At 39.0% G+C, this 16193-nt stretch overlaps 1 protein-coding gene across 2 annotated transcripts in view; it reads left to right on the top strand.

The window, feature by feature from the left end:
• The window catches only part of EPHA3 (EPH receptor A3), a 532047-nt gene that overhangs the window by 363913 nt on the left and 151941 nt on the right, over positions 1–16193 (top strand). Inside the window, exons 6-7 of one of the 2 annotated variants that reach the window (XM_073668198.1) lie at positions 10856–10980; positions 13235–13394. In XM_073668198.1, coding sequence (XP_073524299.1) covers positions 10856–10980; positions 13235–13394 — 285 coding nt within the window. Of the gene's footprint in view, positions 1–10855; positions 10981–13231; positions 13395–16193 lie in introns of both variants that reach the window. The other variant, XM_073668189.1, reaches the window with a different exon arrangement.

The following is a 16193-nucleotide window of genomic DNA, read 5'->3' as shown; positions in this document are numbered from 1 at the left end:
GTATGTATTAGCGAAAAATGTGCTAAAAATAGTCTCCTAAAATGTCTGTTAGGCAAAAGCTAATGAGGAAGCGGCAGGGGAGCGTGTCTTCAAGAAAGATTTCAATGAAATAAAACGGTGAGATAATTACTGTGGCACAGATAAATTCACCAAACAATAGGGATGTGGAATGAAGACGATGTCTCGGGAATGCTTCATTAGACTGTAATATTGCTAATCAAGGCTCTGATTCACTCCTGGAGACTTCAGTTAGGAGCTCCTGTGACCCGCGTATGTGGTATTGTCATTTTATATTTTTGTTATTTTGTCTCTTTTATAACATGAAATCTAATTCTTGAGTCTAACTTACACTTGAAATCAAGTGAAATTGTTAAAGTGTTGTGAGCCAAATTCCAATTTTGTTAGGTTTCCTACAAGGGTGAAACTATATGGAGTGCACAGGTAGAAGTTATACCCATGTCCTGGTGCCTCAGGGGGCTCAAAAGCCCTTTAGCCAAAATGGATAACATTAGTATTATGAGTGGTAGGGGGATGGAGGATGGGGAAATTACAGATTTTGTCAAGTTTTCTGAATTTGCTTTGATTGTATTGAATTTTTTTTAAAAAAAATATGTTGTCAATTTCTGACATTTCCCACACTGAAAATGGGTAGGATTTGCATGAACTCCACCCAAAAATGTGCATCCTAATATAGACTGGGCCATTGTGAGGCAGTGCTCGGTGATGCACCTTAAACATCTTATCAGTGGTGATGTTGAGTATGGACATTACACCATTGGCTTTCTAGGTAATCTTAGGAAGTATATGCAAGTTAAGTCTTTTTACATGGGCACACCAATTGGCCGCAATGACCACCAATCATCGATAAGCAATAATTCTTGCAAAACCCTTTGTTATTGTCATCAGCACATTTGCTCTTTACTAAAGATGGGAGAATCAATTTGCAGACTCCGGTCCATCGGCCTGGACAGTGATCTGTGACTGCTGGATGGGAATCCTTTGAGTTTCCTCACCTTCTGGCATTCCCGACTCTTCTTTTGATTAGGTGGACTGACGTGAAGATGCGTGTTTGTCACACTGCAATGAAGATGTCACACCAGCCCAGCTAATGGAAAGGAGAGCCAGGATTGCAGAGAGGTGAAGAGATTCACAGATCTCCTGTCCAATTGTCAGGATTCCTGTTGTCCTTCTACAGTTTAGCCACTATTGTTCACTTTAATAATTATGCTGCAATTTCACTACTTACCACTGGAGGCTGCTGCTGTGTTCTGCAATTGCCCTTTACTGCAATGGCGGATTCTGAACCTGTGGAATCCATCTTGTTTCTTGTTTGGGCCTACTTAAAGCTACATGGATCTTTCATACATTGCTTGAGTATTGTGTCTAGCTGTTTAGTCTAGCTCCAGTCTCCAGCTCTGAACTGTCTTACCTTAATAGCTGTCTACAAATATCTCAAGGGCTGTCACACTGTAGAGGGATCAGCTTTATTCTCATTTGTACAAAGAAAGACTAAAAGCAATGGGATAAAACTGAATGGGAGAAGATACAGATTAGATATTAGAAAAAAAAACTTTTTGAAAGTGAGGGTGATTAACCAGTGGAACAGGCGGCCACGAGAGGTGGCGAGTTCTTCTTCAATTGAAGTCTTCAAACAGAGGCTGGACAGACATCAGTCTGAGATGGTTTAGTGAATCCTGCATTGAGCAGGGGGTTGGACTAGATGACCTTGGAGGTCCCCTCCAACTCTAACATTCTATGATGCCCATCTATGGATTGTTTCCTACAACTCCTTTGCTAACTCCAAGAACATCTACTACCACTTGTTGTTCCTGCTCGTGCTCCTTCGACCACTTTATTCCAGCAGTGCTACACCAGTATCATAACACCAGTGGTCACAGGTTACTGACCAAAGTCCTAATTCTCCAATCTCTACTGTTTACACAATGAGATCTAAAGTTTTTGTATACAAAAGGTGTAATCAATGGCTTACAATCAGTTTACTGTGTGTCATTTGACCTTTCGGCCTGTTTGAACTGGGCAATAGTAGAACAAGTGAACATCGCCCAATGGAAAAGGTCTTTAGGACATTCAATTTGATGACCATATTTGAGACAGTGTACATTTTAGGAATTGGTTGAAATTGTTAACAAAACTCTTCCAAGTGCTACAATATTCTTTAGTTAATTATTTTATTTAAAACTAGTCTGACGTGCAGTGTCGATCTTTAGATTCTGCATCATGTCAATTTATCTTGATAATTTTCATAGTGGATTTCACTCTTTTCAATGTAGAGATGAGAATTCTATGCTAAATTCCACCCCAGAGCCACAGCAAAATCATGTTACACCAGCAGATTTTGATGTCGATTTGCTGCAGAAAATTTAACAGGAATATATGCATTAGATTTTTATATCCGGTGTTAAAGTGCCCTTAAGATTAGCAAAGGTAGTTTTCATAGTTAGGGTAAGTTCTCAACCAGGGCATTTTGATGTCGCAGATTAATTATGTCTAAATGAAAAAATGACCAATATCAAGAGATATCAGAAAAAAATTATATATTTGTATTTCCACATCCATAATGGATAATCCATAATCCACTTATAAAAGATCTTGTTATTTAACCTTTTAAAGGAATCTGTCACTAGGTTTTCGCCACCCCATCAGTGAGCAGCATGATGTAGAGACAGAGACCCTGATTCCAGTGATGTATCGCTTGTGTAGTGGGGGGCTAAGGGAGCTGATTTGTGAGAGGACTGATGCACGTTCCATTTAATTTAATTTCTGTCAGAGATTGACAGCAGCATCTAAATGGTTAACAGCCATTAATCAATTTATTACTAAAGCATAATGTATATTTTCAGGCACAAGACAAATGTTTTTGGGGTATCGTTTATATTATGCTTGGCTACATCACCCATGCAGCAGAGTAGAATTGTGCCAAAACTTTGACTTTTTTAAAAAGACAAAACTTTTACATTTTTTATATCTAGCAAAGCAAAATCACTACAAAGGTGCAAACTAGAAGAAAATAGTGCAAATGAATGCTAAAGACATGTGCAGGTTATCTATAAAAGTCTGCTTTACTAGCAAATGGGAAGAAGATATATGAGAAGTAGATTAATCTCTTATTTTAGAGCATTGTATTGTTCCCTAAATTATAAAAAATATATATATTTAATTTATTAAATAAAAGCTGCAGCATGTCTTTAAGAAAATATACTGGATTACTTCAAAATTGTAAAACTGTTTTTCCAGATATATGATACAATGACTGGAGCTGGAATGCTGTGATTCATGGTGGAAAAAGTATAAAGACTAAGCGTTAAAAAAGTTATACCCGTTAAAATCCCTTTATTGTGCCAACAACAGCAAAATCATTGGGTTTGGTGCCTTTGAAAACAGCAGGTACTGTAGCTATAGCGATGATTGCTAATCTACAGCTTAGCGCAGATTTTAACTTGCTTCAATACCTCGTTTTGTAAGAAAGTTCTAATACCTTCCTTACAAATTGTGTTTTGATGACAGGAGACAAAATCAGATCTAATCCAATAAAAGGGATTGGAATGCTCTTCAGAATGACGGAGACTTTATTCACAGTAAATCCGTCTTTTCTTCCCGGTCACAGTGACAGGAAATCAGTAATGCTCCTTTGGTTGCACATGTACCCACACAGTTGGTCCTTGTATTACATTCAACACTTTAAGGTTAAGTTTCCGAATTGCAATGTTAAATTTATTTCCATAGATGAAGCAATGGGGGCACGAAGCCCAAACAAAGAACTTAGTGAGAATGGAAATGTTATTTGCATAGGCCAGTTACATTATGATAGATAGATAGAACAATTGGTCAATTTTTGTGTAAATTTTTAGGTCTCACCCCTTGGTATAATTCCCTTTGTTGTGATTGTAACTTACACAAAATTTCGTAACATTGCAACATTGTTTACTGGTAGCTCAATCATCACAACCCTAACAATTATTTGTAATAAATGTCTTGCAGCAAAGTAAATGTACAATTTTACAGAAGTTCCACGGTTTGACTTTTTTTAGCGAAACCTGCTTTAATTGGTTCAGGATAGTCATGTCGATGCTTCTCCACATACTGGAGAATAAACTGTTCCTGGTCTTCTGGAGTGCTCAGTAACGAATTGAATGTACTCATGAGTAGTGTTGAGTAGTGACATCTGCGTGACATTGTGGCAAATCAGGGATGTTCGTGGGCGGAGCCAATTTTTTTGCGCAAACAAGTTGGAACCTCGAACGCGAACACGAATTTGAAATGCCGAACAAATTCGCTCAACACTACTCATGAGTGCAATTGAGCATTTGGCAACATCATTCACGATTTTCAATCCTGTGACTTTTGAGGATGCATTGATGTAACTTGCATTGGTGTGCCACAGAAGAAGAAAATCTTGGTTTATTTCCAGTGCAACAAACAGTTTTTTTGTGTTGAACGACATGAAGTGATGAAGCTTCATGTGTTACACAAGGTCTTCGGCAAGCTGCACGCGAGTTGAGCAGACATCGTTGCCTTCCTTCTGCAGAGCCAGAACCATCTCAAGCTTTTTTGCAGTTTGAACCTCAGTCAAAAAAAGCCAAACCCACCATAATCTCACTGAGGTACCACAGGTGTCTGCTGAAAGTTTTTATTGCTGCCTCAGCAACAGCCGCATTGATTCCTTTGTATGCTCCAAGTTCTTGCCGTAATATCAAGTCATTTTACAGCAATGTGGCTGGGATCTGACAGAGGTACCAAGCCTTCAAGTAAAAGCCGAGAGTAAAAGTGCAAAATTGTCGGAGATTTTTTAACTCTGTCAAAGTTAAACAAAGTTGGTGATGAAACATGAAGATCTTCAGAGCGTATATGAGCTTGACCATCCATCGGGCCCGATGATCGGCACCTGGAGTGTTGATGTGTACATCTGGGTTTGCCAGCGAACCAAGGAACAGGAGTGCCAGTGTTAATAATTCCTTGTAATCATCTCTTGGATGGCATTGTGCAAGCTGGTTGGTGCAAAATTCAACGAGACACTACTTAAGTGGACCTAGCTCAGTTGAAACTATGTCATCTTCCATTCCAGCCGAAAACTTGGTTTTATACAGTTTCCAGGCAGCCAAAAGTCTCTCCAATAACTTCATATTTGGACCTGTTGATGCCGTCCACAATTTATCAAACACGCTTGCAACAATTAGTTTGTGAATGTGGAGCCTACACGGCAAACTCAGCAGTTCTTTCTGTAATTTCTGTTGCAAGAGGCCACACGCACTGGCCTCTGTACCAGTGTTACTACTGGTCGTGTCGAATGACATCAACGTCACTTTACCCTACTTGCTGTAAACCACCCTAATATCGCTCATCAACACTTGCTTTAATTTATAATAATAATTTGTAAGTGAATTTCCGGCAAAAATGTAATTAGACAGTAAAAGACACAATGGGAGTGGTGTAGGCTGCTGCGGGAATATTTAAAGATTAAACTTACCTAAAACCGTGAACAATACTGCATATTGTCTGTAATCTGGAAAAAGGAAATATAAACTAATATTAATATTAAATATTCTTTGCAAATTACAAATAAGCAAGTTGGAGAGAGTTTCAAGGAGCAGTGGGGCCCTTATTGCTGCTCTATATTAAAACTACCCAAATCTTATTTTAACGCCTATTAAGTGTCCAAGGGCTGACATTGAGGACATTCAGCCACCTTTTAAACACAACCAAAAGAAACAATTTTTTAAGGATATTCCAGATCATTATGTGTAAAGATTATAGGTGGTGAGACTTTGAATAAAGCAAGTTTTTTTTTCTGTAGAACGCATGTTCATCCTAGTGTGTGTGTGTATATGTATAATATATATATACACACGTGGTCAAAATTGTTGGTCCCCCTCGTTTAATGAAAGAAAAACCCACAATGGTCACAGAAATAACTTGAATCTGACAAAAGTAATAAGAAATTAAAAATCTATGAAAATGAACAAATGAAAGTCAGTCATTGCTTTTCAGCCCTGCTTCCACAGAATTTAAAAAAAAATTAAACTCATGAAATAGGCCTGGACAGAAATGATGGTACCTCTGAAAATAATGTGACAAAAGGGACATGTTAAATCAAGTTGTGTCCACTAATTAGCATCACAGGTGTCTACAATCTTGTAATCAGTCAGTGGGCCTGTATATAGGGATACAGATACTCACTGTGCTGTTTGGTGACATGGTGTGTACCACACTCAACATGGACCAGAGGAAGCAAAAGAAAGAGTTGTCTCAGGAGATTAGAAAGAAAATTATAGACAAGCATGTTAAAGGTAAAGGTTATAAGACCATCTCCAAGCAGCTTGATGTTCCTGTGACTACAGTTGCACATATTATTCAGAAATGTAAGATCCATGGGACTGTAGCCAACCTCCCTGGACGTGGCCACAGGAGGAAAATTGATGACAAATCAAAGAGACTGATAATACGAATGGTAACAAAAGAGCCCAGGATAACTTCTAAAGAGATTAAAGGTGAACTTCAAGCTCAAGGAACATCAGTGTCAAATCGCACCATCCGTTGTTGTTTGATCCAAAGTGGACTTCATGGGAGACGACCAAGGAGAACACCATTGTTGAGAAAAAATTATAAAAAAGCCAGACTGAAATTGGCCAAACTACATGTTGACAAGCCACAAAGCTTCTGGGAGAATGTCCTATGGAGAGATGAGACAAAAATGGAAGTTTTTGGCAAGGCACATCAGCTCTATGTTCATAGACGGAAAAATGAAGAATATCAAGAAAAGAACACTGTCCCTACTGTGAAACATGGAGGACGCTCTGTTATGTTCTGGGGCTGCTTTGCCGCATCTTGCACAGGGTGTATTGAATCTGTGCAGGGTACCATGAAATCTCAAGACTATCAAGGGATTCTAGAGAGAAATGTGCTGCCCAGTGTCAGAAAGCTTGGTCTCAGTCGCAGGTCATGGGTCTTGCAAAAGGATAATGACCCAAAACACACAGCTAAAAACACCCAAGAATGGCTAAGAGGAAAACATTGGACTATTCTGAAGTGGCCTTCTATGAGCCCTGACCTAAATCCTATTGAGCATCTTTGGAAAGAGCTGAAACATGGCGTCTGGAAAAGGCAACCTTCAAACACGAGACAACTGGAGCAGTTTGCTCATGAGGAGTGGGCCAAAATACCTGTCCAGAGGTGCAGAAGTCTCATTGACGGTTACAGGAATCGTTTGATTGCAGTGATTGCCTCAAAAGGTTGTTCAACAAAATATTAAGTTAAGAAGAAGAACCATCATTTCTGTCCAGGCCGATTTCATGAGTTTAATTTTTTTTTAAATTCTATGGAAGCAGAAAAGCAATGTCTGACTCTCATTTGTTCATAGATTTTTAATTTATTATTACTTTTGTCAGATTCAAGTTATTACTGTGACCATTGTGGGTTTTTATTTCATTAAATGAGGGGTACCAACAATTGTGACCACGTGTATGTGTGCGTATGTATATATATATAAGTATAGACCAAAAGTTTGGACACACCTTCTCATTTAAAGATTTTTCTGCATTTTCATGACTATGAAAATTGTACATTCACACTAAAGGCATCAAAACTCTGAATTAACACATGTGGAATTATATACTTAACAAAAAAGTGTGAAACAAGTGAAAATATGTCTTATATTCTAGGTTCTTCAGAGTAGCCACCTTTTGCTTTGATGACTGCTTTGCACACTCTTGGCATTCTCTTGATGAGCTTCAAGAGGTAGTCACCGGAAATGGTTTTCACTTCACAGGTGTGCCCTGTCAGGTTTAATAAGTGGGATTTCTTGCCTTATAAATGGGGTTGGGACCATCAGTTGTGTTGTGCAGAAGTCTGGTGGATACACAGCTGATAGTCCTACTGAATAGACTGTTAGAATTTGTATTATGGCAAGAAAAAAGCAGCTAAGTAAAGAAAAACTAGTGGCCATCATTACTTTAAGAAATTAAGGTCAGTCATTGCGAAAAATTGGGCAAACTTTGAAAGTGTCCCCAAGTGCAGTTGCAAAAACCATCAAGTGCTACAAAGAAATTGGCTCACATGAGGACTGCCCCAGGAAAGGAAATACCAAGAGTCACCTCTGCTTCTGAGGATAAGTTTATCCGAGTCACCAGCCTCAGAAATCGCATGTTAACAGCAGCTCAGATTAGAGACCAGGTCAATGCCACACAGAGTTCTAGCAGCAGATACATCTCTTCAACAACTGTTAAGAGGAGACTTTGTGCAGCAGGCCTTCATGGTAAAATAGCTGCTAGGAAACCACTGCTAAGGACAGGCAACAAGCAGAAGAGACTTGTTTTGGCTAAAGAACACAAGGAAAGGACATTAGACCAGTGGAAATCTGTGCTTTGGTCTGATGAGTCCAAATTTGAGATCTTTGGTTCCAACCACCGTGGCTTTGTGCGACGCAGAAAAGGTGAACGGATGGACTCTACATGCCTGGTTCCCACCGTGAAGCATGGGGGAGGAGGTGTGATGGTGTGGGGGTGCTTTGCTGGTGACACTGTTGGGGATTTATTCAAAATTGAAGGCATACTGAACCAGCATGGCTACCACAGCATCTTGCAGCGGCATGCTATTCCATCCGGTTTGCGTTTAGTTGGACCATCATTTATTTTTCAACAGGACAATGACCCCAAACACACCTCCAGGCTGTGTAAGGGCTTTTTGACCAAGAAGGAGAGTGATGGGGTGCTACGCCAGATGACCTGGCCTCCACAGTCACCAGACCTGAACCCAATCAAGATGGTTTGGGGTGAGCTGGACCGCAGAGTGAAGGCAAAAGGGCCAACAAGTGCTAAGCATCTCTGGGAACTCCTTCAAGATTGTTGGAAGACCATTTCCGGTGACTACCTCTTGAAGCTCATCAAGAGAATGCCAAGAGTGTGCAAAGCAGTCATCATAGCGAAAGGTGACTACTTTGAAGAACCTAGAATATAAGACATATTTTCAGTTGTTTCACACTTTTTTGTTAAGTATATAATTCCACATGTGTTAATTCATAGTTTTGATGCCTTCAGTGTAAATGTACAATTTTCATAGTCATGAAAATACAGAAAAATCATTAAATGAGAAGGTGTGTCCAAACTTTTGGGGTATATAATATATATATATATATATATATATATATATATATATATATATATATAATATGTGTGTGTTTGTGTATATATATATATATATATATATATATATACTATATTTAAATTGCTACTAATTTACAATTAGCTACAATCAATTTAATAAATACATTAAATATACATACCGAGTGTATGGTCCTTGTGTGATTGCACAGGCTGCATCAATGGTTTGTGCGCCCCGCTGTGGACAAATAAATTTATAGATAATACAGCAAAAATAGCTTCACTCCAAAATTCCAGTGAAGCAAACCAACTTCTTTATTGACCATATTTCATGTTGTGCAATTTGGGCAAATAAATGATTTATTTTTGCTCCTCTGAAACTTTGAAGTGCTGCTATTTTTGCTGCGTTTATGAAGGGGGACACATTGTCAGTTTTCACGGATTTGTACCCAAATTACTAGCTCGGTGCTGTTTTCCGTTTTGAATTATAAAAAAAATAGGTAGGTTAATCTAACGATATATCAAATAACAACACAGTGAAGCAGCACCAAAAATATTAAAGAGGTTGTGCACTACTTTTACATTGATCTTAGGATAGGTCATCAATGTCTGATTGGCTGGGGTCCGACACTTGACACACCCGCTGATCAGTTGTTTATGGTGGCAGCTGCGTCAGCCGGCCACTACTACTCACTTGTTGAGCTACTCCGTCTACTTGTAGTGGCCGGGGCTTGTTACTCCACATCCGCCTCCTATTGATTTAGTGGCAGCAGCCACTAGAAGTAGACAGAGCAGCTCAGCAAGTAAGGACTTCTAGACGGCGGCTACCGACACCAATAACAGCTGATCGGCGCTGGTGCTGAGTGTCGGGTTTTGGATTCCGGCCAATCAGACATTGATGATCAATCCTAAGGATAGGCCATCAATGTAAAAATAGTGGACAACCTCTTTAAATAATGGGTTCAAGACCTCATGGACCTATATCCAACTTGTCCACTAAGATAATGAGAAAAAGGAGGCAGCACTCCAATAACTTGTGCAGAAATGTGGACACACTAGCACAATTTATTGGAGTGCTGCCTTCGTTTTTTCATTTAATACACTCTGTATTGTGGGATTACAGGTCTCGCTCATAGAATTTTTGTGCAAAGCTCAATGAATTAACTTATTTTTTCATAGGAAAAAAAAGTCCAATTTTATTTAGCAGCGAATGTTCACGTCTTGGCATAAAAATAATGAAATTTACTTAAAAGCACATTAGTAAGTTGTTTATACAACTCTCCTGGAGCTTCCCATTGTATGCATTTACGGGCGGCCATTATCATGAATAAGTGTATAATTATTAACATACATCTCGGTGAACGCTGACGTTAAAAGATATAAAATGAATTGCCATTCACTTCAAAACACAAGTCGCTGACAATATCCTGAACGTGGCCTGAGATCCAGCACTCACAGATCTCTATTAATTTTCTACCCTTTTAATAGCGCAAGTGTTTTCATTAGTTACGTTCTAGTAGCATATTAGAAACATCTGCTCACTTGCCACCAGTGCTCCGCTAATAGAAAATGTCAGTTCATTTGTCTCCAGGCCCAACATGCTCCTCGATAAGTTACCAGAGCTAGAACCCAGCTGCTCGCTCTTGATACAAAGCCAGATATCGTCAACAAGCATTCATATGCAAACCAATACTCCTCGCCAACCGTAAATATTTTCGTCTTCTTTCTCCTTTCCTCCGCAGCTCCATCGCCTGTCACTGTAATTAGAAAAGACCGGACATCTAGAAACAGTATTGCCCTTTCTTGGCAAGAGCCGGAACACCCAAATGGGATCATCTTGGACTATGAGGTCAAGTACTATGAAAAGGTGGGAAGAAAAGTAATTACTGCAAAATCTTAACAAACCCTATTGTATCTGCCAAGAATAAGTCTGAGAAGCTTTCCAAATGTTATCGATATATATTCTCTTTCAAGGTATTAGTTACAGGCCAGAGACATTTTTTTTGGAGAGCAGTTTTATTTTTGTGTAAAAGGAACACTAATCCTATAAATAAAAGATAAAAGTAAAGATAAATTTGCTCACACAGTTGGCGGAATTTTTGGGATGTTCCTAAAATAAGCAAAAGACAGCAGTAAAAACCAATGGTTTAAGGGGTATTCCCATATTGTATATGTAAATGCCATAAGTGTATAACTGATGCAGGTTTCGCCAATGGGATCTCCATCTAGTGTTTTTCCAGATCAGGGCACTGATGGACACTGCTGTCAGTGGAGAGTTGGTCAGGATTTCCATCCATTTGTCTGGGAATTTTAACCACCTTTTCACTGACCGCAGTGTGTGACAGTGCCCCATTCTTAAGATAGTTGCTGGGCACATTCTTGGAACCCACATCTATTAAACATTTATGGCATATGCTATGAAAATGTCATAAATGTTTGTCACTGGAATTCCTGTATGAAGGAGTTTTCAATACATAAAAATTCAGAAATTAAGGAGAACCTGTCACCAGCTTTTGGCTCCGAATGTAGAGACCCTGATTCCAGTGATATGTCACTTACTGGGCTGCTTGCTCCAGTTTTGATAAATTCACTGTTTTATCAGGAGGAGATTATCACTAGAGGACTAGTAAACCTGCTGCCAGGAAGTCCTCCATATTCATGAGCTCTGTGTAACCCGGTCCCCACCACTGATTTGGCAGCTTTCTGCCTATGCACAGTGTACACAGAAAGCTGCCAATCGGTGGTATGGGCGGGGTTATACAGATCTCAGAAATCAGAGAACGGCTAGATCTACAACAGATAAAACTGTGATTTTATGAAAACTGCAGCAAGCAGCCCAGTAAGTGACACATTGGTGGAATCAGAATCTCTGCCCCTACATCATGCTGCTCTCACATGGGGTTGCACAAACCTGGTGACAGATTCCTTTTAAGTTATGTAAGTTCTGTAACTTACTAATATAGTTTATTTAAACCTGGTGTCCCCTTCTTTCAGTGTCACCTGCACAATACAGAATAACATTGCTTGTGTTGGCATGTGACTGGAGTAGTGTCTATTGCTTATTTCAATAACCCCACCCCCGAATTGACTGAATCTGCCAATATCAAATTTTGGGAGTTTCACACCCCTCTACCGTGCATAGATACACTATATAGCTATCACTGAGCTATCAATAAATAAAACTCTTAAATTACAAAGTATAGTGAATATTTCCCATTAAAGCTATATATCAATCTACTCAGCTCTTCCTGCTATATAACATGCACTCAGTCACACACCAGGTGCAACTTGACAACTTTTCTTTAAGCATACAGTTTTACTGAGTAACTCCTTAACAGTATGCAATATTATGCAGAGCTCCCTCTAGTGGTGGCTATCAGATTTTCTTTTATATCCATCTCTGTAGCAGATTTGGAACTTTGCATAATAAATGCAAGGTATTTTGTTAATAGTTTAATGCAACAGATTTTGACCCAATTTAGATTAAAAAAAAATCAAGAATAGATATTTACCTGCGTAGGACAAATGACTATGTCCCTTCTCTTAGGTGAGTAAATGTTTCTCTGAAGTCCCATAAAACTGAATAATCAAAGATCATTAAGACCCCTAGAAATCATCATCATTGTTCTGTGGGATCATAAACGAAACGCATAAAGTTATGGAATACATTACCCTATACATGTAGGTCCCTATAACTTATGACTTCCAGAAAAATGCAGAATTTATGGACTGATCAAACGTTGGTGGAATTTTCGTCAGACTTTTAAATTAAAACATCACAAAGCTTTATACGGCTTTAAAAGTGAATTATCTGATGGCTCAGACTAATTACCAGATATTTCAGACTTCAAACAATGCTATCAGGGTGAAAATAATATGTTTCAGATGTCAGATATCCTGCCCAACAAGCAGCTGAAAACCATAACTGTACATATAGGAATTCATATAAAAATTGTGCAACCTAGAAACATAAAATCTCGAGATTCCGGAGAACTTAAATGCCACGTTCTCTTGTATCTCAGCGATGGCTGCCTTTGCTGTGCATCGGCATGATAACGATTTGCTACGTGTTTTATGTTTTATTTATTGATTTTAACGAAAATATTTGTTTCCAAAAGCAGGAACAGGAAACGAGTTACACCATCCTGAGAGCCAGAGGTACTAATGTGACCATCAGCGGTCTTAAGCCTGATACTACCTACATTTTCCAGCTCCGGGCTCGGACAGCCGCTGGTTATGGATCGAACAGCCGCAAGTTTGAGTTTGAAACGAGTCCTGATTGTACGTATCTATATGAGGTGTTGATGATATTATCAACTGCTTATTTTTTATTTTTTTTTGTAGAAAACAAATATTCCCTTACAATATTTGGTGCCTTCTTCTTTTATTTTAATTTGCAATTTGATAGTTTAAAAGAAATGGACACCATAGGGCCATTTTTTAACTTAAAGAAGCACTCCCATCAAAGTATTTATCCTCTTAATATATTGCAGTCATCATATTATACAGCACTGTGTACTTACAATTGCTCATTTTGCCTTTCTACCCAGCTAATTCTTCTCTTTTATCTGCTCTATGTTGAAACAGGAAGTCTCTTTTCCCTGCATTTATCATTCCCCTCTTCAATTCCTAACTGCTTCGCTCCTCCTCCAGCCAGAGACTTTAGGGTAATGTAGAATTGTAGTTCTAGTGATGACTCATGCAGGGAAAAGAAACTTCCTGTTTCTACATAGAGCTTAAAATGATTCAGCTAGTCAGTTTTTAATCATGTGATGTCATAGACCTAATGGAAAAGAGAAGAATTAACGGGGTAGAAAAGCAAATTAGCAATTGTAAGTACACAGTCATATATAATATAGATAATATGATGGCTGCAATATATTAAGAAGACAACATTTTTGATGGGAGTACTTCTGTAAATGCATGCCATTTGGAATAAAAATCATGTTTGCAGTTTCAGTAAAAATATTGCACTTTTTGTTGTCTATAGCCTTTGTGTCTATTGCTGGCTGCAGAATGAGTTATTTAGAATTACATCAGTGAGCTCATTCTGATGGGGAGTTTGTAATTCTTCTTTCTGTTTTTTTTTTTTTTCTGAAAACGTTTGTGCCATTTATGACCACAGACCAAATCAAAGTTAAGCTGAACTTTGTGGTAATATATCAGCTGTGAGAACTTCAGAAAAAGATAGAAAAAAGAATTACGTATTCTTCAACAGAAGGAGCTGACTGACAGATTCTCAGATAATTCATTCAATAGCCAGCAATGTGCAGGAAAAAAAAAAGCACCAGATTCATCATTGCTGTTTTTCCAGTTTTCTGGAGTAATTTGCTCTTCATTAGTGTCTTTAGTATTTCCTTTTTATTCTCTAAGTTTTATACCTTTTTTAAAGTTGTCTTTCTTTTTGAAGTCTTTTTTTTTAATTTTTCCTTGACAAATTTACTTTTCTAGATGTTTTAGTCAGATTCATGCAATGCGCCTTTATGAGACCAAACATCACTTTTTTTTTTGCCATAACTCACTCCAGTCCATTGCCTCGGGTAAGGTTTATTGAGTTTTCAATTTGCCACATTTTTGCAACGTTTATAAATGATTTGCGACATTTGGTTCTAAAAAGTTGTCAAAGACAAAAATTAAAAGCGTTTTTTTAAATTTTTCAACAAATTTATGGACCGCGTGTGCCATTTTTAAGAATTTGGCACAAAAAGCGTTAACAAATACGAGAAGGCAAAAAAAAAGAACCCTATAAATGATAAATCTGGTCTGAAGAGCCTGTAAAAGCCAAGCGGTGCAAATTTTTTAACAAAACTCAATAACAAAAATGATTTTTAAGCCAATATACAGTATATGCATTTAAATGAAAAAAAAATGTATCAAAGTTGGAGTGTTCACATGCTTTAAATATATTGTATTACACTCTTTACGTATCTGTCTTATCTAAATCTGCCCCCCCCCCATATTTGGAAAGGACAGCACCCTGATGCAACATGTAAGTCATCCATGCACTATTCATTTGAAATGCACAAACTGCCCTATTCTCACCTTCCCCGGATCTATCGGCGAGTCTTCCGATGCTTTTGGTGTCTGCCATTGGCTGCGGCACCAGCAAGCTCAGGGGCGCAGCCAGTGTAAATGGTACGCCCACTTCAGAGCTGAGCTCACTGACAGGCTCCTGCACTGTCGACATGTCAGACATCGGGACCATCGGTGGAGACTTACCGGTGTACCTGGCCAAGGTTGTCAGACATTGGGACCATTGGTGGAGACCTACCGGTTTACCTGGCCAAGGTTGTCAGACATCGGGACCATTGGTGGTGACCTACCGGTGTACCTGGCCAAGGTTGTCAGACATCGGGACCATCAGTGGAGACCTACCGGTGTACCTAGCCATAGCCAAAGTTGTCAGACATAAGGACCATCAGTGGAGACCTACCGGTGTACCTAGCCAAAGTTGTCAGACATCGGGACCATCAGTGGAGACCTACCAGTGTATCTAGCCATAGCCAAAGTTGTCAGACATCGGGACCATCAGTGGAGACCTACCAGTGTATCTAGCCATAGCCAAAGTTGTCAGACATCGGGACCATCGGTGGAGACCTACCGGTATACCTGGCCAAGGTTGTCAGACATGGGGACCATCAGTGTAGACCTACCGGTGTACCTGCCCAAAGTTGTCAGACATGGGGACCATCAGTGTAGACCTACCGGTGTACTGAGCCAAAGTAGTCAGACATCGGGACCATCAGTGGAGACCTACCGGTGTACCTGGCCAAAGTTGTCAGACATCGGGACCATCGGTGGAGACCTACCGGTGTACCTGGCCAAAGTTGTCAGACATCGGGACCATCGGTGGAGACCTACCGATGTACCCGTGAGAGTAAGTTCATTGTGGTTTGTTTCTTTTGAATAACCTACCTTCATTTTCTGAAAGTGAACAACCCCTTTAATGAATGCGATGGATAATATTTTTGATACAAAAAGTATTTTTTATGTACCTTCTGTATTTTTCATTTCATTTTATTTTAAGAATTTAAAGTAAATATTGATCAAACACTAATCAATTTTAATGATGGATTTTCC

This window comes from Phyllobates terribilis, unplaced genomic scaffold, assembly GCF_046119375.1.
Source record: "Phyllobates terribilis strain yellow unplaced genomic scaffold, ASM4611937v1 Scaffold_2__4_contigs__length_985480577, whole genome shotgun sequence".
Classification (NCBI taxonomy): Eukaryota; Metazoa; Chordata; class Amphibia; order Anura; family Dendrobatidae; genus Phyllobates; species Phyllobates terribilis.
Note: the sequence above shows the minus strand (reverse complement) of the source record. Positions and strands in the feature narration are given on the sequence as shown.